Genomic DNA, 25,568 nt, shown 5'->3' with positions numbered 1-25,568 from the left:
CAATTCATGGCATCGTAACTTATTGAATGTTTATTTATGGATGAAATCAAACAGTGACTGAAAGTTTGTTGTCTGTGTGGTTCAGCGATGATCGGTTCATCTGGTGCCAGTTCCTAAAGATGTTATCAGTCCGTAAGTGTGGACCAAGCTAAGAAATGAACCCAACATGGAAGTGCCAGGCACTGCAGTTCCTCTAACAACCGCTTGAGGTGAGTCAGTCCCCACAGACCGTGCCTGCTACCTGTACCTGTGTACACACCCATACAGCTTGTGGATGTGGCTTGCTAATCAGTGTTGCTAATGTTAGCTGATATCTTGGAACTCCTCAGAGTAGTTTAAAGCTTGTGAGATCAATGGGAGAGCCACATTAGCCGGCAAGTCTGAGGGTCCTCTCCCTTGAGTTTTAAGCATCAGACACATTTCTTACATTCTAATTATTTTGTATGCAGCATTTGAACACTTTTTTGCACAATTTTATAGCTTAAATGTCTAAAAAAATCAAAAATAACAGGGGCAAAATGCATCCATCCATTCTCTTCCGCTTATTCTTTTCAGCCCCTGGAGCTGGGATAGGCTCCAGGGGCTGGACCCTATCCCAGCTGTCTTAGGGCAAGAGGCAGGGTACACCCTGGACAGGCTGCCAGTCTGTCGAAGGGCTAACACATAGAGACAAACAAACATTCACACATATGGGCAATTTAGAGTTTCCAGTTGACCTATCCCCACTAACTGCATGTCTTTGGAAAGTGGGAGGAAGCCGGAGTACCCATGCAAACATGGGGAGAACATGCAAACTCCACACAGAAAGACTCCGGCCTGATGGTGGAATTGAACTCAGGACCTTCTTGCTGTGAGGCAACATTCTATGTGTGTCCTCGACTGGATGGGAATTTCTGCTGGTGCGTGGGACTGCAGCCTAAGATTTATATTGTTAACTGCTAATCATGTGACAGCATATTTCAGATCATTTTACAGAGTAGCGTGAAAGTAATGTAACAAGTAGTGTAACAAACTGCTTTCTCTGGAGTAATGTAATGTATTACTTTTACGAAAGGTAACAAGTAACGTGTAATACTTCCCTGCTTTTACGTAACGACCCCAACACTGGTCTAGGCTCAGTTAAGATAATATATTTACATTGTTACTGTACGTCTTCATATTTTCAGTCAAGACAACTGATAGCCTTGAGACTGAAACATCACTGGAATCAGATGGACTTCAGTTTGCACTCAGGCTAGAAGTGAAAACCTGCAAATGTGCAGGTCCCGGTCCATGAGTGTGTGGAATTGTATTTTTAAATTGTTTATTTACTTACTTAAAAAAGGATAAAAACAGGAGTGTGAGGCTGATAAATGAATAATGACATCTTTAATATCAGGACTGTTTGCCTGCCGGCATGTGGTTGCACATTACTTGTCCAATTATTATGTATTTGCACCCAAAATGCTCACAGCCAAGAACCCCAGAGTTCCATAAGGCAGCCTGATGCTTACGGATCACGCAGCATGTAATAGCTGACTAACACTTTAAAGGTCACTGGTGTTTCAGAATCCTCTCTATTCTCCACATTGCTGCTGCTTTCCTTTGAAAACCCGAGTGTCTATACATTTTTTAAAACCTAACAGTTAAGTTTCCACTGACCAATAATCGCAATTTACATTTTTATCGAATGAGTAAAGCTATGGGACCACGAATGAGGCAAGAACTGAGACAAAAGAAGAGATGTCCCAGTGTTTTAAAGGACACCAATTATGCTCATTTTCAGCCCCATATTTTCTATTCTTGGAATAGCTGTGAATGACTCAGAATTAAAAAAAATAAAAAATAAATCTTGACCTTATGTCTGAAAGAAGTTGTTTCATCACCCCTTCCATTGCCTTTAAACCAGCTTCTGATTTGCTGCCCTGGTAAAGAAAAGAGTTGAACAGTAGGTGGGAGGAGCCAAAGCTGTTTGCCTTAAAAACAACAGATTAAGAAATATCTGCTTTTTACTGACATCATTCAGAGCAATGAATAAAAAATAATGCGAATCTTTAAGTTGACACACATTACTTATAAACATCTGTCTGTATCTGACCTCTTTGTTTTACACTTTTTTATATGAGCAACCACCGTTGTCATTTGTAAGCATTTTCTAAGATAACATTTATTTTTACGCTAGTTGGAACATAAACACTGCATGCATAGAATAACCTGTCATATTTGATATGCTTGGAAGCATTTTCTTCGCTCCTGGAAGTTATATTTCTAACACCATCTGTACGATTGTAAAATCCACCCATAGATTACATTTCAGGATTCTCTGAGCCATATCTCTCCCTTATGATGTCTCTACAACAGTCTGGCACCGCCTGCTCGGTATAGTAAATAGCTTGCAGTTGTCCTGGAACGACAGCTGATATTATCTACCTGCCTTCCGAGCACGGTCTGATGTATAGCAGCAGTCTGCTCTGTGGACACCCAAAGAAAGCTTGGCTACTACACTGTGAGCTTTTTATAGTTAAGTAGCAGGATGTTTCAATCAATTCTTCATCTAATAGGCATTCACCAGGACAGCCAACAACCATTAATGTCCTTTCCCTGACACAGCAAACACACCCGTGCACACTCCCTCACCTCACCTCACACTTCTTGTTAAAGCAGCCCTCAACTTGTAGAATGTGCAAACACATAATGAGCACTCAGACTTGTTAAGTGAGCACTAACGAAGCCTCCCTCATCTTGTACATCACACTCGATGAGCAGTTATTAACCTTTGGATGGAAAAGTGATGGAATGGAAACTAACTATAAGCAAGAATAATCTTTTGACTGAATTACAACACAATTTGGGGGAAATGTTGAGGAATCCGCAGGATAGGTTATTGCACACATCCACCAGACCCACTATGACTTCATTCTTTCTCTCCTTTACACACACAGGCATTCACCTTCACAAGCACACACACACAAACCCATACATCTCCTCATTATCATACTCTGTGTGACAAGCTGAACTGCATCCCCTCAGAAGATACAGTATCTCCTTGTGTTTCTGTTGTAAATCTTTATGCGTAGCACAAAGTGGACAAAACTGGCTTTGCTTTATAAAAGCACGTTTCACATCCCAAATTAAATTTCTTGCCATTATATATACAGATTTTAGGGGATTCCTCTTTTTTCTTCATTCAGTTAAAATATAATCGGCTGCTAAATAATTAAAGATTGTATATACTGTATTAGTGTTAGCATTAAATCATATATCGAAACAACCAATTTGTTGATAAAAAGTGTTTGTGGCAGGGATGTGGTCTCGGGCCTGCTGCAGTGGAGGGGTGGTACTGTGAGCTCTCAGAGCGGCGCTGAGGTGTGGCAGAGAGGGCAGGTGTGAGCACTCACTGTAATGATCTTCTTCTTCTCTGTGTATATATAGTGACGGCGGAGACGGAGGAGGGTGTGTGGAATGGAGCAGCTGTTACGGAGTGACTGGTACCGAAAACAGTTGCTAAAACAAAATAAAACGGACCTGCACTTGCATGAAATCCTGTGTGTGTGTTGGGTCCCTATCACAGTGTTCCTTTAATTTTTATGCGCAGTATATTAGTCTTTGATTTATGTTTTTGTTGTACTTGTTTTCTGCTGTACTCTGAATATCATATAAAACTTTCTGAAACTGTTTACCAATTTTTTTCTTTTTAAAAGGTTCAAAATTTCTTTGAACAAGTCAAACACCAATCCCAAAGTGTACCACAGACTGAAGTACAGATTCTGCAGCCCAGCATAGTTAGAAAAAACAATAACTCAGAGTCTAATTAACATCAGTTACAGTGGACCCACAACAGCTGTTTTGCATGTCAACCTCACCCCAGCACATTACCGCACAGCTGTGCCCTCACTGAACCGGATTCATCAACACTGGAGAGCAACTGAAAAATAAGCATTCCTGCAACCCCTGGCCTCCATACTGACGCTTCCTGGAGATGAGTCCCTGAGACAGCTGCAATAGACATGCAAATTAGATACCAGAAGGTCCTCTGATTTATGGTTTTTCCACAAAGAAGAATGTTATGTGTACTTTTGTTTCCAGGTCACCAAAAAGTTTGCCTGAATAAGTTAATTTACAACCAGCAGTATTTCATCAGGAAGTGTGCTGGGACATCAAACTTATGTGGCTACAAAGTAGTCCTGGGGGCTTCACACGTGGGGCTCAGCATTCCCAGCATCATTCCTGATGGGTGTGCTACTAAGTTGTAGGTTTTAGATCAGCTGCTGGTGCTTTCACCTGCATTTAACAGCACTCATAAACACCAGGATGAACCCCTCCTTCTTTATTGGACAGACGCAGTGAAGAGTGACAGGAAAGCAGAGGGAGACATGCGGCAAAATGGTCGGGTTCAAACCCAGGCCCGCTCATCCCAGTGAGCTAAACCGGCAGATGTGGCAGCTGTATCAAGGGCTTGGGTGAGGAGTGACTTGGTGCAATTATTACTGAATTCTTGAATTGTATTTTTTATTGTGTGGTGGTAAAGATAAATGAGCAGGGCTGCTGCATCTTGGAAAACAGGAGGTGATACACAGGAGACTGAGGAAGGCACTGGGGAGTTTCCAGTATAAAAAGACAAAACCTACTTAACCAAGACTGAATCACAGTTTACTTCATTCATATACAGAGATAAATCTTTTTGTTGACCTCGCTTAACAGATATCTGAGGATAAATGCCAGCTGAACATATAAAATGGTATTGAGTAATAATATCGACGGCTAATAACATCACGGAGAAGCTCGCAGCTATTAATGGGAGATTGAGAGACCAGTGTCGGAGTGTTAAAAACAGCTTGAAATTCTCAATTACCATCATAATGCGGCTACCCCTTCGGCGCCAGCTGTGGGCTCAAGGCCGGAGCTCAAGGCTGGAGCCGAACAAAAACTCCCTGATAACGACTGTGTTGAGTCTGTTCCTTCCCATTCCATGCGAGGCCACCTGGGTTGGCTGGAAGACTGTTTACTTAGCCTGGCAGGGCGAAGGACACTGTCTCAGCTGAACTATGGACACGCACACACATACATATACTGATACTGGTAAGCACTCACTGACGCATCACCCTCCCTACCCCGGATCCAACGCCACCTCCAACGCTTACCTCCCCCATGATGTGGACATCGGGTCAGCTGGAGGCGCAGTCGAAAGATTGCAGCGGTCCCAGATCAGATGTACACACTGGAACTCTTTCCCATGTTGCTTGTCTGTGTTTATTGTGTTATGGTGTGTTGATACCTGTGCATTCCTGTATTATCCTTTTGTGTTGCACATTTCAATGTTTTTTTTTCCTCGCTACCTGGCCTGACCTGTCTCCCCAATGTGATGTTTGTATTGTATGTACGGTCGGCAAGGTCTGTCATCTCAGTTGTGGGCAAAAGACCTGCAACTGACAAATAAAGGCTATCTCATCATCTCAATATCTGCTTACTTCACTCTGCTGTTTTCTTAAATGTTCATTAATGTTTTTTCAAGTTGTTGTGTGATATTTGGATTATCTGAAAGTTTTCTCTGGGATTCCCAGAACTGTCATGGATGAGTCTGCTTTGACTACCACCAACCTCAAGCAAATTAGAAACTGCCAACTTGAGGGTGTGTCTATCAAAAAAGAAAAAGACAAGCAAACATCAGTTGACACACAAAGCAGAAGATAAAAATGTATATGAAGAATATGAACAATACGGAGGCTGCATCACCTTTCAACAGCTTGAATTTTCTCCTCAAGTTTCAAATGTTTTGGGAAAAATGTTGTCAGAAAAGGCCAATGCCAATCCCAGCACTTATCATTCGAATCCAGAAAAGCTCCAAAGGTGAGCCTTCTGCGTGCTGTGGTTAGCTTTTTACGGAAGTGAATGAAACAGTGCTAACACAGCATTTGCACAACAATGCCCTCTTATTCAGTAATGACACAAGGGAGACATTATCACTTTTTGTGTTGCTATATCAGAAAATGAACACAACAACACTTACTGAAGGGAATATTGCTGCCAGGATGCATCCTACTACTGTAGCGTGGGAGTTGAAAGTATATCCCTTTTTTCCGTGTGTTTTAAGATATTTAAAACAAATGAAATGATCTGTTCTTGCTGCAAATGTCTTCAGGCACCTCTTATTTTTTCTTATTTTGCTTCCAAAGAGACATATTTTCCTGTCATTTTGAAAGTGGTCTTTCTGAACCAGGTTTTCTGAAGCCAAAGTTTTTTGTTTGTTTTTTACAGTCTAAGGAGCCTTGGAAAGAAAAGCACTTGGACTTCTATAAGTTTCCTTGAAGACGTTTCACTTCTTGTCCGAGAAACTTGATTTGATTTGATAATACTTTATTCATCCCGAGGGAAATTGGGTTAAGGCTGCCAGCCGTGCCAGCGCCATCTTACCCTTCCGACCATACATACATTACACAAACATCACGTGGGGTTGACAGGTCAGAGAGGTATAACAATGGAAAGTGCACAACATGAGGAAAGACGAGAAATAATCCTAAAGACCCTGTTAATATAGTACACGCATAGCTGGATGCAACACGATCAGTCAAGAGCCCAGACCAACAGCCAGCAAATATCCAAAGAAGAGCTTTGAATGTCCTTCAGGAAGTCTGGATAACTTAAAGAAATGACAAGAAAGCTTGCCTAAGAGTTCAGACTGTTCAGACAGACAAATATTGACTTTCACGTTTATTAAAATAGTAAAAACTCTGGTTTTAAATTGTACACTGTATGTCCATTTATGTTTGCACATGTTCCCCTTAACAGCTATACCTATTTCCAGTTTACCTTCCAAACACAAAGAAATGAGGGATGGCTTAACATTTTCGTATCATCATTGAAACACTTAGTATCAAATATTCTTTGCTGATCACTGTACATCAGGGTATATGCAAAAAAAACGAAAGAAAAAAAGATGATCATGACCCGATCAAGTGAATTTCATACAGCAAATCTAAATTTCCTACAGTGCCCTGGTGGCACTCATTTGTAGTGTGACGTAGCCTGAGTAGCAATCAAGCCAGAGACCTCAATTGTTCTTTGCCTCACAATAACACAAAGGTCCGCTGAGCCAAGGACAGCACTGATTGCAAAGTGGATTGGGTGCCCATGAAAATAAAGTCTTTAATGGAAATTTTAGGAAAAAAATAATCTTTGAAGGCACCACTCTCATTGTGCAGTAATAATAACCAGGAGGAGGAGGAATAATGGAAGGACTAGCTTTTAATACTAGATCTTTGTTTGAACTTTAAACTACTGATTACCAACACCAAAGTGCAGCTTATTTATCCTTAGACAGGGTTAAGAGGCATCACATGGAGCTTTCTGGCCATTCATCAGCCCCCAGGAACATATCAATATCTTAATGAGTCTCTCACTGAGAAAGGCAACCCCCCCCCCCCACACACCCCCCCCCACACACACACACCCAACTTCTTTCTTATAAACAAGTATATAAACAAAGAAAAAGATTGAGAGAAGACCGAAGAGAAGCAAAGCGAGAAAGCATGTGCATTACTTGTGTTAAAATCCCAGTTTTAAAGCCAATTTCATCCAGAGACTTTGAGTCACAAATGCCTGCCTATTACATCTGCTGGCTCCAAGATCCATCTTAATGAAGTTATTTGCAAGGGCTTACATTATCATGTCGACTATAAGCTTGACTGATCCTCAATTCAGCAGAGTAAATAAAAATGATGAGACAATCATACATCCCAGACAGACTACTTCTATTTCAAATGAAATATGCTAGTGTACCCGCAGAGCATACAGACTACTAAGAGAATGCAATTGCTGATAGTCTCTGTTCAGACGTGCCTCGAGTGATTAGACTTTTTATAAAAATAAATTCCCAGGTTTTGTATGTGTTATAGTGGTTATTCTGGTATAGATTGACTAACATCATGACTTATCCCAATACCACCTCTAGAAATATTGAAAAGATGACTTTACCAGACAAGAAACAGCACAAAAGTTCTTTAAAAAGCGCTGGTTGATTTTGAGAGCCATATGTCACCAGTGAGCGGAGTGCTAACTAATGCTAGCAAGCAGTGACTAATTATTGAAAAACGAGCATCACAAACTTCTTGAACAGGCTTCACCACATATTATTGGACATATTATTTGCCAGCTAATTTCAATGTGCTTCAAGGATCAGTGTGTTGTGCATTCAGAGATGCTATTGTACTTTAGTTGTAAGAAGTGCTAATTTCTGTCGAGCTGATAGGCAACAAAGCATTTTCCCCCCAGAGAACTGCCTCTCACTGGATGTCTTCTGTTTTTTGGGACTTTAGAAATGGATGTGCATTAAAATCCCAGTCAGCAATTTCTGAAATACTCAGGTAATACTCTGGCACCAGCAAGTATGCCAAATTCATTGGAATAAGGGGAAGAAAGGTAATTTAAGTCACTTGAATCCCCTTTTACCTTGCATCCTGTCGATGCTCAGTTTGAACATCAGCAGGTTGTTTTGACCCAAATGGCCTAAATCCACTGAGCAGCAGCCACGTGATTGGCTGACTAGATATCATGTTAATGAGCAGTTGAACAAAAATTGTGTGTTCCCATATGTGGATAGACCTGCTATTGTAGCCAGTGCCATGTGGCTAGTTTTTGGAACTTGGTTTCTAATTGAATATGATGTATGCTAAACCTTTACCTATTAACTAATCTATCCAGTTTTTCTCCTGAAAACTGCACAACGGGTCATATGAATTCAAAATGAGGTCATAGAGACAATTTTTACACTTTACCTTTCAACCAAATTTAGCAATAAAGGGATGTCTTTTTAAAGGTCAAAGCTGATGATCTTTAATCCAGAAAATAACTTCCATGGACATCTGATGCTTGGTGACTTTTTGTTTTTGTTATTTTCCTCTCCACTTAGTTGCCATTTTTAATTGTGTCTCTTTTATTTCTATTCAGCTATTCATGAAAGTATTAATTTGTAATTATAGTTCCTCACCTTTATGCTGCCCTTTCCATTACGCTTTCCATTAAGTTTTGTCTGGTGTTTGCCCCTTATTACTCTCCCTTATCTCTACTACAGTGCAGGACAGATGAAATGTGATTCCACTATTTGTGTCTTCACCTCCATAAAGTTAGCTGTATTTTTACATTTACTAGACAAAAACATTGACTTTGTGTCTAAAATGTCTTTATCTGCAGATACAAACTGGAATTGAGCATAGTGTAACACTGTAACATTCCCTAAGACAAGCTGAAAACAAAAAAAACATCTTGAATGAAATTTTAATAATTACAGTGACTTACTGGTGCTTCAACAGCATATCTCTTATAAGATTTCATCATTCAAAAGCCAATGAGCTCACTATTGTCTGTCAAAGGAAAATGCACAGCTCTTTTTATGAGTCAAATCTATTTTTTTAATGAAATCTGCTGAGCAAACAAGAGGCTTTAGCAGATACGCCAGTGCCATTCAATATTCATAATAGTCTGTGAAGGAGGCTTTAGAGGATCTGAGTGAACTGAACTGTGGATATTTGGAATCCTTTGTTTTCAGCCTGCTCGTTCTTACTGGACAGTGCTCCCAGCGAGTGTCAGCCACTGCTTTAGAAATTTGCATGTAGACGTCAGTCCAATCAGCGCAACAGTTTATTTCAGGTTTGTAAAAAAACAAGAAAAAGAAAAGAAAAAATGTATGTACCCCTTAGTGGTCCCTTTCCTATTCACTGTTGTTGTGACCTTTTGGCTCAGCACCACAGCTTCCAACCAAGCATGACTGAAAATGTGACGCTCAGCCTACAGTAAATAAAAAGACAGCAAACATTTTCAAAGCATACGTCTAGAGGAAGCTCTTCTGCTAATAGCAAAGTAATAACTCTTGTCTTGCTGCTGTCCTGTCATTCTATAATTGAATTGGTTGACAGTATCATGCTGCTGCCATGGAGGGGGCTGCCAGAGAAGATAAGTGCAATAATATGGTTTTATACAGAGGCAAAATGTCATAGCAGGTTGGCAAAGCCATGCTGGGTTGAATTAAAAGCCTTGTAAGAATAATGCAAGAAATTTGCTTTTGGATATTTGCTTAATGGTTAATCTGTTGATATGACCATCATGCTGAATAGATTATCTATCTGTTTGCTATCGATCATAACTGAGTGCTTGTCCACAGAATTGGGCTAATGTTTGTCCCTGCTCCTCTAAAAGCATCCAATTTTTTCAGGCTCAAGTTACTATATTTAGTTTTAAAATGTCACTTCAATTTGAAGTAGTAATAGACTTTCCAAAAAGGTCTTATCTTAAAAGCATTGTATATATATACAATGTTTTTAAGACAAGAAAATGTGGTATGTTTTTATATATAAAAGACACCACAAAAGCCCTGCCCTATGAGTCTCAAAAAAGAAGCCAATTGCCAAAATCTGCAGTTCCTCTAATGGCCACTTGAGACAGGCCCCATATAATTCCATGTTGAAATTCAGCCATGAAATTAATATGTTTGCAGCCTCGTCCTAAAAAGAGTTTTGGTAATTAATGTTACTACATTACTTAATAAACATTAGTAACTCTGTAACTACTGTTCCCTTTGCTGACAACTGTATCAACTGTATAAATAATATCAGATTAATCAACTAGTTCAGGCCTAGCTAACAAAAATATGTGGCTCCAGTAGTTTAGTGGTTAGCATTTACTTGGCAAGCAAAAGCTGGGTTTAATTCTAGCTTGACACAAGTCTCCCTTGGGATTGTGTCTGGTATACAAACATGTGGAACTACATGCTGTGGTGACCCCTGGTGGCAAGGGTGCAGCTGAAAGTTACTTTTTATCTGAATAATATGGTCTTCTTTTAGGCAAAGTTTGCACCTTGTCAACGAAGTTAGGTAGAACTTGCTCAGTTAGCAACCCACCCTCTTTTCTAGATGTGGTGACACCTGGGTCTAAAAAGCTAATATGGCTAACACTGAGGTTTTAAAGGTGGACTCTAGAAACTATTGGCTGAAACCACAACAGTAATGCTCATCTTTTGGGTATAGCCTATAGTCCCTCCTCATGCTATTCATAAAAACTATATTTGTCTGGCAAAACTCAAATGGACCATCATATCAGATGGACAACATAGTGGGCCTAACCGTAACACCTTGTAGCTAGGATAGGCTCCAGCCTGCCCATCCCCTTAACCCTGATCAGGATAAGCAGAAGAGAATAGACAGATGGATGTATGCGTTAAGTGTGGCTTATCAATTACTATGTTTTAGAAGAACATAAACTATTTCTATCCATTGTTATTTTTATATCCTTATATCCATTAAAGTAACTTGAAATATTTATCTAGAGTTCATGCACGTTATTTTGCACTTTCTATGGCACTGGCTGTAATTTTAAACAAGCACAGACATACCAGGCCACGCTTATTTGCTCTTTATTCCAAATTATTCTCCCTTCTCTTCCCTATTTGTGAACTATAAAACAGATGAAATGTGATTCCAAGTCTTTGTCTAAAATGTACTTCTTATCTGAATTCCCACGCCAACAGGAAGTGGACTTTTGTGGACTGGTGCATTTCAGAAAGATAAGACAACCCCACCCCAAACAAAAAAACTGAGGTTTTAGTGATCATGTGCATCGGCTTATCAATTATACCGCCTTAGAAGAACAAAAACTGTCTGTGAAAGGAAGATGCAAAGGCTGCTTTTATGACTCAAATCTATTTTCCACTTCAATCTGCTGAACAAACAAGAGGCTCTAGCAGACAGGCCAGTGCTGTTCAATATTCATAATAATCCATAAAGGAGGCTTTAGAGGATCTGGGTGAAATGCATTGTTTTATTGTTGTTGTTTTTCTTTTAAACCCTCTGCTTACTGTTCACTAATCAATTCTGATCTGATATAAAACATTTAGTAGGTATGGTATTTAATAAAACTATTTCACAATCTGTAGTGCAGACATTATTGTTCAGAAAAAAAAACTTTGGATGAAGTTTTATCTCTTGTAGTTGCAGAGGATAATTCCGATACAGACTGTAACAGCCTTCAGAGTTGTTAAATACTATTCTGAGAACTCCCTCTAGATAATACAAATCCACTCTCGAGGAATATACATTTCCCACCCCTGCAGCCTTTAGCTTATTCTGAGTCAGAGCTCAACAAGTCTCATTCAAATCCAAACTGCAAAGTGATAAAACAGAATCAGGACATAGCAAAGGCTTCAGTTTGGCATCAATGTTATAGTATTTGTTTAATTCTTTTATGTTTTGTGCCAATTGAAAAGTTGAAAACACATTTGAAGCAAGGTTTTGTCTTTAAGTGGTCATCCTCATCTTCTTCAAGTCATCTTTTAAATTTTGATGTTAATCTGCTTTAAAAAAACAAGCTGTACTACACTTCAGTCTTCAGATATAATAACTATCAATTTGATTTTTCTCCTAAGTTGTTTAAGAATGCAATCAGTGACTTCTCTACTCTGGAGAAACAGCATCAACAAAGTCTGAGCGAGCATGTTTTTTAACCCTTTCATGTACATTCTTGTCATTTATACCTCAGAGAGCAAACTCTGTTGTTTTTTATCTATTCAAATTCCTTCTCTGCTGTGCTGTAATTGATATGTGAGAACACAGAGAGCAACAGACTCTTCTTCTGTTTCTCATCACCGCAAGGCACGGGAGAAACATTATAATATTCAAACTGCATGGTTTTTATCTCCTGCATTGTTGAGGCAATTTACTCAAATGGTTATCTAACCCAGAATGAGGATGTGGGACAGTCAAATCTCTAGCCCCACCTTTCTTTCTGGAAAGCTTCACGGCAGAGCATAAATGTGTGAGTGAGACAGGACTGATGAGTGCAGTCGGCAAATCAAATACAGAGAGAGAGATATGAGTCATGAGAGAAATCAGTAAAATAAAAACTAAGTGCATCTACTCTTTTAAAACAAGATCACAAAGACACATACTTTATGTGTGCCAAATACTGCAGTTCCTCTAACGACCACTTGAGCCTCTGTGTCTCCAAACGTCATAGATGTTAAAATGAATTTCCAACTTAACAGTATTAAAATCTGTGTTTACAACCTGACAAAGAATAAAACGAAAACACAAAAACAAACTTGTTTCTATGCTTTACTCCTTTATATGTATGTTATATGTATGTTGGGTGTTTGGTCCAATTAATAGACAATAGCATTTAGCAGGTTAGCAAGTATCAGTGTCTGTGTAATGGACCCATAAAATTTTTTGTTGCATTTAGTAACTAAATGTTCATCTAAATGCAGCCACTTTTGTCATGGCGACTATGTCCATCTTTTATATACAGTCTATGGCAATAATAAGATAGATAGAGAGATAGTAGGGCTGGGCGATAAATTCATATCTCGATATTTTTTATCTGGATGGCGATATACGATATATATCTCGATATATTTTTTTAAGCCATAAGGTAAGAACACAAAGAGAGTTCTTAGTCAAAGCTGTGTCCCAGATGTCACACAGGCACTTTTATTAACATACAGCGTAGATGTACATGAAGAAATTACTCAAAAATAATATTATTAAATAATAATGCTCCATAAATAAAAGAAAACAATGTTGTTTTTGTGCATAACAAAAAGCTCACAATTGTGCAGTCAAAATGTAAACTAAAAGACGCTGAGCATAATAACAAAGACAGATTTCACAGCTGCTCTATTCCCATGTTCTACTGTGTGGCTGACAGCCTGGAGTTTGAAATCTGCTTCGTAACCGTGTCTTTTAACAGGTGCCATTTATGGCCATAAGCGCACTGTCGTTTTTTGAGAAAATGAAAGGATTTTAGGCCATGCATGTCGTTAGCACGGTTAGCTCGCGGTTGATGGCGTGCAGCCCCACGCACGGGCGATCCGCGGTAACTCGTTAACGGAGATTTGTCGTGTCCATCTTGTCGTTGCCTGCAGGTGAAGTGATGGGGGAGGAGGAGTTGTGTTCAGTGAAGGAGAGGCGAGGCCCAGTAACGTTGCATAGAGACAAAAGTGGACGAAAGAGAGGCAAACTTGTGGCTCCACAAGTATAATTATAACGTAACATAGACTATATCGATATAAACGATAATGTCATATCTTATATCTTGTATGAAAATATATCGATATTTTTTAAAAACTCGATATATCGCGCAGTCCTAAGAGACAGATCATTATTAATCCATCGGGTAGGTTCCTCTGGGGAATTCGGTTTCCAGTAGCAGAACACCGATAGAAATTTGCATAGTAAAAGTTTTGTTAAGCTGAAAATTTTGATAGTTAACTGCAGTACTTTTGTATCTTCTGTGGCGGTAAATACTGGTTGGACTGAACAAGCAAGAGCTGCTTTTGTTAAAAGCAGCAAACCCCTCAGTTCATTTTTAAATCCAGGGAAAGAAAAGACATCTGACGAGGCAATAACAGTAAGACAAGGATGCCTCCAGGTTAATAAATTATGAAATGAAAGAACAAAGACAAAATTAAAAATGATAAAACATCTGGCACATTTAACCAGGTTCCTGGGCCGACTTTGATTTGTTGTACCAGCAAAGTAAAAATTATTTTAGGGGCATAACCAGGAATGATGACCTAAATATTAGAAATCTTTCACTGCCTTAATATTCTACCTCTATATCTATAGATCTATCTCTAAATATAGAGATGAGTTTAAAGAATGCCAGATTCTCACATTCCAAGAATACACACTGAGAACAAGACCTCATAGAGTCAATGGTGCACTCAGCCCTGAGCAGACTTCTTTCAGTATTATCTCTAAATTAAATGGGAAGCATATTTTGGCTACAGTGTTTTCTAATCATTTTACTGCACGACTTTCTGCTCTATTTGAGTTTGTCGTAGCAGTAATTAGCTGGAAAGAATATATTCATACGATATAGGGAAATAAGTATAGTTAATATTTTAATATTATTTTGAACTTATGAAATATCTAAGAAGTAGAGTTTATTATTGAAATATACATGTTGCTTCAGTGTTGGGATGTAGGCATGCCTGATGTTCTTTATGGTACCAGCCACTTGAAAGGCAAAGTAGCTAAGCTTCAGTTAGCAATCATTATTATTGATGCCAGCTGCCAGCAAACTTTCTTCTTCTACAACTAATAGACTGGTTATAAATGATGGATGAAACTACAGTGTGGGCTTCAAAGCAGAAGCCTTCTTGTTAGAGTGCAAAATTTAAACCCTGTCTGATATATTGACCTTGATATTTAGCTACTTGCTGATCTATTGGTGTCTGCAATTATAACAAGCGATAAATGGGATTTTAAAAAGTAAAAAAGAGAAGGGAGAAACACCCTTCAACCATGTAAACTGGGCTGATATTACACATTTTGTCCACCGGGGGCACTCTGCAACTTGGCATCACACATGTTTGGAAACGCACAAACAAGGAACTGATCCTAGCAGAGTCAGGGAGAACGTAAACAAGTACTCCACAACTTCTTGTGACAATAAAATACCTTTATTCTGCACCCCCATATTTCTATTCTTAACTAAAAAAAAAACAATAAAAATACAAATAATTTCACATAAAAATATTTAGAATGTCTGTTTATGTTTTTGACAGCTGAAAGATTTTTAAAGCACCAAATATCTGTATCATTTCATATATAAGACAACACATTTTATCGTTCTAAAATATAAGTGGTGATCTCAGTAAAATAGTAAATGGCAACAGAACCTAAATAAATCCAAAAAAAATGTAAGCAAGTTATTCACTTTTCAAATTTACACTAGTCTGTAGTTAGTAAGCTACTGCATCTACTGCGGCTGTTTAAAGCTGTGCTCATCTTTACTTTCCCTGCACTGCCTGTAAGCACACCTCCTCACACACCACATATCATATATGGAGTGGTGCTGACAAAAGACAGATGGAGCAAAATAATATTAATCTAGTCAATATTAATCAAATGTTCTCTAACCACGAGTGCAATAAAAGCAAATATTGCCTTGAACATAATGAAAGGGAGTGAAAGAGAGAGCTAGAAGCGTCATCATCTGAGCTCTTCAGTTACGTTGGAATACTTAACCACAGTTTGCAAATAAAACAAAAACTACCGTAAAAATGAGAAGAAAAGCTTTTGGTATCGCAGGTATGAAAAACCTCCAAGCTACTGAACCTTCAAAATGACCTTCCTCCGTGGTATGTTAGCTCTCTTACTCCAAGCTAAAGCATGGCACACTTAAAGGCAGAGCAAGAAAGAACTGTATCAGTCGCACATATCGACCTGTCCCAGATACCCAGTGTTTTTAGTCAGGAGTGGAGCCAGTAGGCAGTAGGCCATATTATTAGTCAGATAATTCCAGGGTAGAGACATCCAGCTCAGTTCAACCATGGTGGGCTGTGATGCTGGGCCTCCACAGAGGGTAAAGCTGCTATTGTACCAGGCTGTAATTATACTTTTTAATGTTGTTTGGTTGGGAATTTTACATGGAAGTCTTGCTTTTGGAATCATCCTCATGTGCCCATTAGGGGAACTGCAATTTTTGACATTTGTGTGGCAGTTTTCAGCTCAGAGGTTGCCGCTTGCTTTTCTTTCTTCTTGTTTTTTTGTAATTCTGATGTCTAACGACAGGCTGCACTGGCAGCTACCTTGCCCTCGTGTGATGCTTTCATAACATGAACTGACTTGTGAAGCTTGAAAAATTAAATTCAACTCTTAAATTCACTCTGCCCAAGCAGAGTGAAGCAACAGATCCACAATTCAATTTTCACAGTGCAGAGTAAATAGAAGTGAGAGCTTCAAAATCAAACCTCTGATTGACGTGTTTACTGACCTTATGATGAAATCACTAGAGTCGATGAGGCCACCGTAATGGGACCCCTTCAGGTTCCCCGAGTTCCCCACGACGGCGCAAGTCCTGCAGCGCTCGGGACCGGCATCCATGTAAAGCACCTCATCGGGGATGACTTGGAACAGCTCCTCCACCACTTCGTTGAAGTTGGCCGGCTGCCTCTCTGACTGCAACCACTGGTGACAGAGCACATGCAGGCCTCAGAGACAGACACACAGCTCCAGGGCCACTTTAAGTAGAAGTGATTGAACAAGGGCAGTGGAGCTCAAGACACCGAGCACATTTCTGAAAGAACCTGAGGGGCGGCTTAGCTCCGTCTGCGGGGGCTCTTTTGGCCCTGCTTTCTTCTGGCAGCTTTGAACTCGGAGAGTCAGCAAATAAGCGCAGGAATGTGCGTGTGCTGTCTGCTGAATGGATACAGGACATTCTACATCAATCTAATTTTAAAGCATGGCTTTGGATACATGTGGTTCAAAATTTTCATTCAGCCTTTTCTATCATATTTAAACAACTGGGCAATAAGGTTTTAGGTGGACAGCAGGCAAGTTTAGAATATGCAGCAATTGATGCAGGAATTACATTTAGCTGTGTAACATGTAAATTGTGACAGCTCCTTGGAGAAAAGTGCTCAGATGCACCTTATGGTCATGCCCTTGCCTTGGAGCAGAGCAGGCCACACCATCTGGCCGGGCAACCGTTGATATGTGATGCTTGCCTCATCAAGCTTCCTGTGAGAAGCACTTTCTGGAATGAATAGTGACAGGAGGCAACCTTGCAGTAATTTGCCTATTCCTGCCTCTAATTGGACATGGTGTGAGGTGAATGTGGGAATACTGGATGCCTTCCACACAAAGGTAGGATCATTTCTGTGAATAGCTCTTTCTGATTTAGAGAGCTGCAGTTTAATGATGACATATAGAGAAAGTAAACTATATATTGGGCTGGTACATAAGTACTTATGTAGATGGGGCAAGGGATCCATAAAACACTAAGCGCCATGGTATCCAGCGACCGTGGATTCCTTTTTATGTTTGCTGCGTTTTATGTTCCCCACACGCGACAGGCCAAATGTAGGGGGCGTGACATCCATTAAGCTTTTTTTCCGGTGGAGAGAAAATGGAGGTTGATATGGGGGAAATCTCAGTAAATAACAGTAAAAAAAAAAGTGGATTTCCTGTCACTCTGCATCCAAGGGCTTCTACTCTCAGGGGGCCATTTAGTCAGTGATGCCCAGCAATCACACAGGTGACAAAATCCATCTTGGAAGAGGCAGAGATAACAATTCCTCTGCTGACTGCCATGTCAAGTCATGGTGCTCATGTCAAAACAAATACATTATGTTTAGTCTGACACTAGACAGTTGCCAGATGGAGACTTCAGTGACTTGAAAAGACTGGGATGCACTGAGTTTTCACTGTTACAGTAATAGTAAGATTAAACAGAGACTTTTATGCTTTGTCTCATTTCCTCTCACGCATATATGTTACAGCGTTGGATGCTCATCTTAAGTGTGGCCAAGATTTCAAATGAGGTTGATTTTTTCAATTCTTATCTCCATATGATGTCAGTAGAAAAGGATTTACAAAAAATAGTAAAACATGTTCTGCTGTTTAGAGTAGGGCAGCCCATTCAGAGGAAAGTTGTCACGAAGCATTAGCCAAACCTTTTCTGAAATGAGGTCCTGCACCTCACACTTTTTGTCACTTGCAGTGATGAAAATGTTATAATTTTGGTGAAATATTAGTCAAGTTAGTGAACTTCAAATGTTTGTGATTTGGGAACAGAGCCATGCGAGATAGTTGCGTTCCTTGTGGTTTGTTATTACAAGGAAACAGACATACAGTGTTACCGATGTTTTTGTTAACTTTCTAGCAACAAAGTCACTAAAGTAAAGCTTTCTGAAAGCTCTTGTAAAAGTTTACTGCTAAACTAGTTTTATGACTGTTTAATTGCCTACAGCAGGGGTGTTAAACATAAGGCCCGGTGGCCAGAAACGGCCCGGTTTGAGCTCAAATCTGACCCACTGGATGGGTTTGGAAAATGTGAAATATTTTTTAATATGTTTTACAACATTTACTGATAATTAAGTTATAACCTTTAATACCACACCAAAGTATTTACATTAACGATAAACAATTCTGCTATTTTTTTAACTACTGACTATAAAAATTGTTTTTTTTTAAATGGGTATGGCTAAAAAAATAAGAAACAAGGGACTTTCTGTGAATTAGCAGAAACTGTTTCATATTTACCGGACAGTGAGAGCAATGAGCTACCAGAACTTTGCAATTTAAGTCCAAAGAGTCATGTTGGCAAATTTCCTTTCATTTACCTCAGCAACATTTCTTTATCATGTAGAAAAACTGACATGTACTGTTAAAAATTTAACTTCTTTTCCTTATAATAAGATATCTACATGTATATTTAACCTTCTTTACACTGACTTCACTGGTCCCGGTGTCCTGCAGGGGAATCAAAATTTGATTCCCCTGCGTCGGGAGCATGTGTTGGGCTCTCCAAATCACAAACAAACAGGATCTCACATTCTTGATTTTTAGTTCCCAAACACTTCTTATAATGACTTATTACTCCTGAAACTTTGGAAGTTTTAGCTCTTTAAACAGTAAAGTTACAGGAGGATACAAATAATTATCAGGCAAAATGTCCTTGGTTTGTTGAAATAATCCCATTGAATACCACGTGAGAACAATAAATGTATGATTTTCTGTTGTAACGCTCAACAATGCAATGCAACAACACTCATTTTTCACTTTTTTACAAAACTAAAACATCACTACATTCACGTCTACTTGACTGTAATGGAGGCGGAGTAAACTGGATCCGCCTCCCTGCTCAGCGAACGCTCCCTACGCAGGGGAAACAAATTTTGTCGGGGACACCATCCTCGGTACAACATCGGCTCACTTAAGTGGCCCAACACTAAGGCCTACAATGGAGTTTGACAACCCTGGCCTAAAGTGTGATGGAGACAGATTCCAGTGAGTGAACAGTTAAAGCATCTTTTACACTTTCAAGTCATGTATGGAAAATGTCTCTCGTTATCTACAGATTCTCTGGGAGAGAATTTCCATATTCTCCATCTTGCTTGTTAAATATGAACAAATTGTGCGTGGGAGTTTGCTTCACAACTTGATCCTGGTAAGGACTTGTTGGATTTGAAACAATCAATGTGGCAAACACAAATGTGTCGTGGGAGCATTACAGCAGTGTGTAAACTCTGTTCTTTATTCATGATCTTTCCTTTTCAGCACCTCACCTTCTCTCGAATGCTGAATGTGCTTTTTTATTACCAATCTTGTGTAGAAACAGCATTGCAAATTCCCCCCACACACATCCCCTGAATCTTACCTGCCACCACTTAAAGGTTTCATCCGAGAGGGCACTGTTCTCTCTGGTCATCAGAGGGTGGATGGACTGATTAAAGCGTTCGGCGAACCACGGGTCATCCTCCAGCTCTGCTATGCACTGACGACAGGCACACAGCCCTTTGGAGAAGAAGTTGTCCGACAGGCGAAATGCGTACTTAAAGAAGTAGAGTGAAGGGTCCCGGAAGGTATAGCTGAACAGGAAAGTTGTAAATGTAATCACACAAAAAAGGAGAGCAAAAGTCCTGATTTTCCTGACTTTGAGCAGAGGCATGTTGTCGATAGTCAAATTCCGCTTGTGGGAAACTCCGAGAGCGCAACAGAAAAAAGCAGCATCACGATAAATCTAGAGTCCAAAAGGTATGAGAAAAGAGCAAGCCCATTGACCACATGGTACAGGTGACTCAGATGTGTCAAAACACGGCGTCAAAATGACTTGCGATTATTTTTCAGACAACTCGGGGTTTCAGTCAAAAACGTCCTTAATTAAATCCATCAATGTGACTTCTTTGCAGATTCCTTTCAAATCAAAGGAAGATAAATCTGCTGTGTGGTTCTTCCAGCCTGGTGGTCCCAGGTTTATGAGTGTAAATCCGATTTACTGACTGCTCTGATGTTGACTCTTTGAGGTCAGTGACTGTTGTGTCATCCATTGTTTAATAATCCACCTAGAAGGCAAATAAAAGGACATTGTGTAACATCGACTTCTTGAATTCCCCCAGCTCACTGACAAACCACTTAAGCGTAGGGTTAGATTGCATTTTATGCTAAGAAAGCCTAGAATCACAGATTACAACATGTTATCCTTAAAATCAAGGTTTTTTTCCACCATTCTGGCCTTACAGTACCTGTATCATAGGATATCCATTTGTGTGTCAAATAGGAGAATTCCATACATAGGTTTACAGGCAAACCTAATACTAACCCTAATCCTAACCACCTGCGGTCTCAAGGCTGGAGCCGAACAAAAACACCCTGATAACGACTGTGTTTAGTCTGTTCTTCCCATTCCATGCAAGGCCACCTGGATTGGCTGGAAGACTGTTTACTTAGCCTAGCAGGGTGAAGGACACTGTCTCTGCCGAACTCTGGACACGCACACACATACATCTCATAAATCTTATTCCCTTCCGATGCTGACGGTGGATCAAGGAGACCAGCGCACAGGCTGCAGGCCCGGATGTACTGTCTCAATCGGCTGTCTCTCACCTTTACCCATCCCTGTTGCTTGTCATGTGTTTCTTTGGTGCATTAAGAGTTTTTTTCATGTGCTATGTGCAGAGGTGTTTTTTTCTGTTCTCAAACTGATCTCCCTATTGGAGCTCAGTCTGGGGGGAGTTATTTTTTTCTCTTTCCTCATGTGGTGCATTTTTCCATTGTTATACCTCTCTGACCTGTCTTCCCCATGTGATGTTTTGTGTAATGTACGTATGGTCAGAGGGTAAGATGGCGCCGCCATTGCGTGCAATAGGTCGGCAGCCTTATGAAATTTCCCCTTGCGGGACTAATAAAGGTATATCAAATCAAATCAAACACATTGCCAGAAAGCTGGTGGCTCAGTACACATCACAACACACATTCTTCAAAGCTGGCTTCTTGTAATTTCACAGCACTAACAGTTCCAAGAGGAGACTGTACTGCAGTACAATTTGCAAGACTGTGAAAAATGTTTTCTTTATTGTTCTGTTGTTGCCAAATTACACAGGATGCATCAAAGTCTTTTAGCTCTTAAAAAAGACCATCATCAAAAACCATAAATGTCTTCAGCAAAATCATATCAGCTTTTCTGGAATGAAACAGGAAGCAACCGTAATCCCCTTTTTCATCCCCCCACTCCCCTGTGGCATACATAAAAAGACAGACTGAACATAGAAATCATTGACTAACTGGAGAATAACTACTTTTTGGTTGTAAAACTCCAGTACGAACAGTCACGCTGCTGTTTTCATCCATGTTTCTTTGCAGACATTAGTATTGCAGTTTTGCACTTGCCATCAGCCACATTAATTAGGAATATCAACAATGAACTAGCTAGCTACCTAGCAACCTGGCCGGTTGGCCAGTCAGCTGGTAAAACACGAGAAACACGAGACAGGAAAACCTGGAGTCTGCTAGTTAGCATCGGGGAAACATTTAGATAAAAAACAACTACCCTGCTACTTCCAAAGGTGGGTTACCAACAGCAAGACCTGCTTGTCGGTACTACCATGCACTACCGGATACTACCATGCAAGTGGCAACATTAAGGGTTAAAGCAGGATTAAAAATAATTCTTAGACTTCAAAATGCACAACCTAAAATCAGGGGCAACTGCCATCATTTATATACCGTCTTTGAGACCAGAGCATAGCTAGTTAGTTGGGATAAGCTGACAGATACCACTTTGGTGATATTTACTCATCTCAACAATCCCATTTTGATGTCAAAAAGGCATCAAGGTACAGATGCATGGGGACAAGTGTTCGGTTGGCCCTAGCTAATTGGATTTGGTGTTAAATCTTCTTTTTCTTTTATAATTAGACACATTCACATTCATTCGTCTAGGCAAAATAAGAATATTCCCTTCGGAGGGTAGATTTATGGTGAAACCTCACTTTTAAGGAGACAGCAGATCAGCACATCATTACATCATTGTTACAACATTAGTGGTTATTTGCTTCTCCAGCTAGTTTGGCCTCTTCCTTTAGCTCTGACCACACTTTCAGGTCATGAGTCCACTGTGATGGTTGCAGCAGCTAACGTCTGGATTAACTTGCTTATTTCATGCCCACAAGAAGTGGGCAACTTGCTGTCACGGAGTTGACCAAGAACACCTCTGAATATCAAAGTATTCTAGAGTCAAATGTGAGGTTATCTGTCTGGCAGCTAAAGCTTGGCCAAAATTGCCTCGTGCAATAAGACAATGATCCCAAGCACAGGAGCAAATCTACAACAGAATGGCTGAAAACAGAATCCAGGTGTTAATCCAAGCAAACCTGATCAGGACCATTAGAAAGCCCTACATAACAAACATCTCAAAGAACTGAAGTAACGCAAAAAAGAGTGGGACAAAATTCCACAACAATTTGAAAGACTAATAAAGTCATGCGGAAAATGATTAACTTAGTGCTGCTGAAGGTTGTTTTACAAACTACTAAATCATAGAGTGTATTTGGTTTTTCACAGGACTGCTTAGAATCCCGTGAAATGTTCTGTTTTGCATGGCTGTATAATGTATGGTTTCAAAACTAGTGGTTGAACAGAATAAAAATCTGAAAGTCTTTTTTTTTTTTTCCAGAAGGATCAGAAGGGCTTCCCACTGTCCACAGGCCTCTAGGCCAGGGGTCTCGAACTCCAGGCCTTGAGTGCTGGTGTCCTGCAGGTTTTAGATGTGTCCTTGTCCTCCAACACAGCTGATTCAAATGGCTAAATTACCTCCCCAACATGGCTTGAAGTTCTCCAGAGGCCAGTTTTAGATAACCACAGGATGATATCTAAAACCTGCAGGACACCGGCACTCAAGGCCTGGAGTTGCCTACCCCTGCTTTGGGCCAATACCCAGAATACACACTGGATAATCCACAAATCCCAGCAAAATCAAGACCAAAAAAACCCCTAAAAAGCAAACACAAAGAAGAATTTGACCACGGTAATTATTTAGAGAAACTGTGATATAATATGACAAGCCCTGTGTTAAAATTCAAATACATTTACAGCATGACATGTAGTGTCAGTGAAAGCGTACTCAAACTGCTCCATGAGGGGTGTCTGCTAAAAATAGTTGGGAAGCAATAGTAAAAACCACGTTCAACCTACTACGGAGCCTATAGAGTTATTCAGAAACACACTGCTGATAAAATTTCCAGAATATCATTAAGTATTTTTTGGAACGTGGCTTTTCTTGACGCACAAAGCAGGCAGACCTCCTGGGGTTTCATTTCCAACATGAAAAGGCCACCTCTGCCTTTATCCAGGGCCCGGGCTTCATTGTGATGTGCAGTGGTGTTTAGGATTCCACAAATACCTCTATATTTAGGTAACAGCAGATTCACACTGGTGATAAAATGCATTCATTGCAATGCAGGTCAAAAAAGACATCAGAAAAATGAACCCTAGAAAACATGCAACCTACCCTTTGCTCTCAACAATTTCAGAGCAAGCCTGCCATATAGAAGATCTGTGGGAAACTCCATTACAACGAGAGAAAGGCTGCAGGTCTTTCCTGATTAGAAATTGATCAGGTCATTCAAATTCCACCCTGGAGGGAAGCAAAGAGGATTGGGTTTAAGACTGCCTGAAAAAGACTACACAGCGACACAGCTTGCCTGTTGATTTCATTCTCGCTATCGGAGCAGGAAAACAAACTGTACAGGCATTTATCTGCTGCACTGACACAGACCAATGCACAGGCAGGCTTAGAAGTGATCCCGTCTGCTGTTTGAGAGTCAGTAACTCACGGCGCAACACACATTTGCATAGAGCCCAAGGTTGGTTATTGTCAAAGGCAGCAAGTTTGACAAGGATACCTGGGGACACATCAATGAAGAGGCCTACTTCTATAAAACAAGCTGTTGACTCCACTCAGTTTGAAGCTCTTTGGCATTAAGGGTGCAGGTAGATGGGAGAGTGAGCAGAATTTATTCTCAAACAGGTGGCGCCTCCCTGCTTTTGACAACACACAGACTGTCATCTCGCTCCTCTGACCTTGTCCGACTGAAGGCTGGCAACCCTGCGTTGATCAAAGATTGCCAAGCTGAGACAGCAAAGCGTCTGTTCACACTTCACAGACTCCAGGCGGGTTTAGGGAGAGAGAGGGAGGGAGAACGAGATGGGGTGGCAAACAGTAAAGGGGGGGGGGGGGGGGGGGGAGTGCACCCCCCCCCCCTCCCCCCCCCCCTAATCTTCAGTTCTGAGAAGTCATCAACTTTGCAGGGTGTAGTTACAGTAAAGTGTTTTCAGTTTGTGTTCTGTGGAAATAGTTTTTTCTCTCCAGCTTACCTCTGCCACAATTTTAGAAATCAAAATTCTGCAGTTTTTAAACTCCTTTGTATTATATAGTTGAGAAAGGTATCTGCTGAGCTGTGAACTTGCTGAGTTAAACCAAGCCTCTTAGTTGGAGTTAACTCTCAGAAGTGCTGCAACCACTGTTTCAATGTCATTTTTACATAAAAATAATAATATACTTGCAATGTGGCACACTGCCAGACTGAGTGAATGGGTAATCTTTTCATGTAGGATGGAAAAATCTCCCCCCTTGTGTTGCAGAACAAGAAAAGTCTTCATTCATGGGACACTTTATAAAACTAAATGCCTGATTGTGTCAAATTTAAATAAGTAATCCTAATTTACAGCAACATTGTCTAGTCAACAAAACATCCATCCAGCCATCATTTTTCACAACATAAAATAATGTGTGTTTGATTGCACACGATCTGATATCCC

The 25,568-nt window shown here is 40.1% G+C and overlaps 1 protein-coding gene across 4 annotated transcripts in view; it reads right to left on the bottom strand.

Moving 5' to 3' along the window:
* Positions 1–25,568, bottom strand: part of LOC146549724 (CMP-N-acetylneuraminate-beta-galactosamide-alpha-2,3-sialyltransferase 1-like) — a 96,190-nt gene that overhangs the window by 23,836 nt on the left and 46,786 nt on the right. For 2 of the 4 annotated variants that reach the window (XM_085261971.1, XM_085261972.1), the window contains 2 exons: positions 20,131–20,815; positions 16,744–16,937 (listed from right to left, as the gene is read on the bottom strand). In XM_085261971.1, the coding sequence (XP_085118097.1) occupies positions 16,744–16,937; positions 20,131–20,421 (485 nt within the window). In that variant the 5' untranslated portion in view covers positions 20,422–20,815. Of the gene's footprint in view, positions 1–16,743; positions 16,938–20,130; positions 20,816–20,995; positions 21,350–24,258; positions 24,276–25,568 lie in introns of those variants that run through there. The other 2 variants (XM_085261974.1, XM_085261973.1) reach the window with 2 other exon arrangements.

This window comes from Mchenga conophoros, linkage group LG22, assembly GCF_057382185.1.
Source record: "Mchenga conophoros isolate Kocher_MC1m ecotype Shallow Benthic linkage group LG22, M_conophoros_male_GT1.1, whole genome shotgun sequence".
Classification (NCBI taxonomy): Eukaryota; Metazoa; Chordata; class Actinopteri; order Cichliformes; family Cichlidae; genus Mchenga; species Mchenga conophoros.
This window is presented reverse-complemented; position numbering and strand designations above follow the sequence as displayed.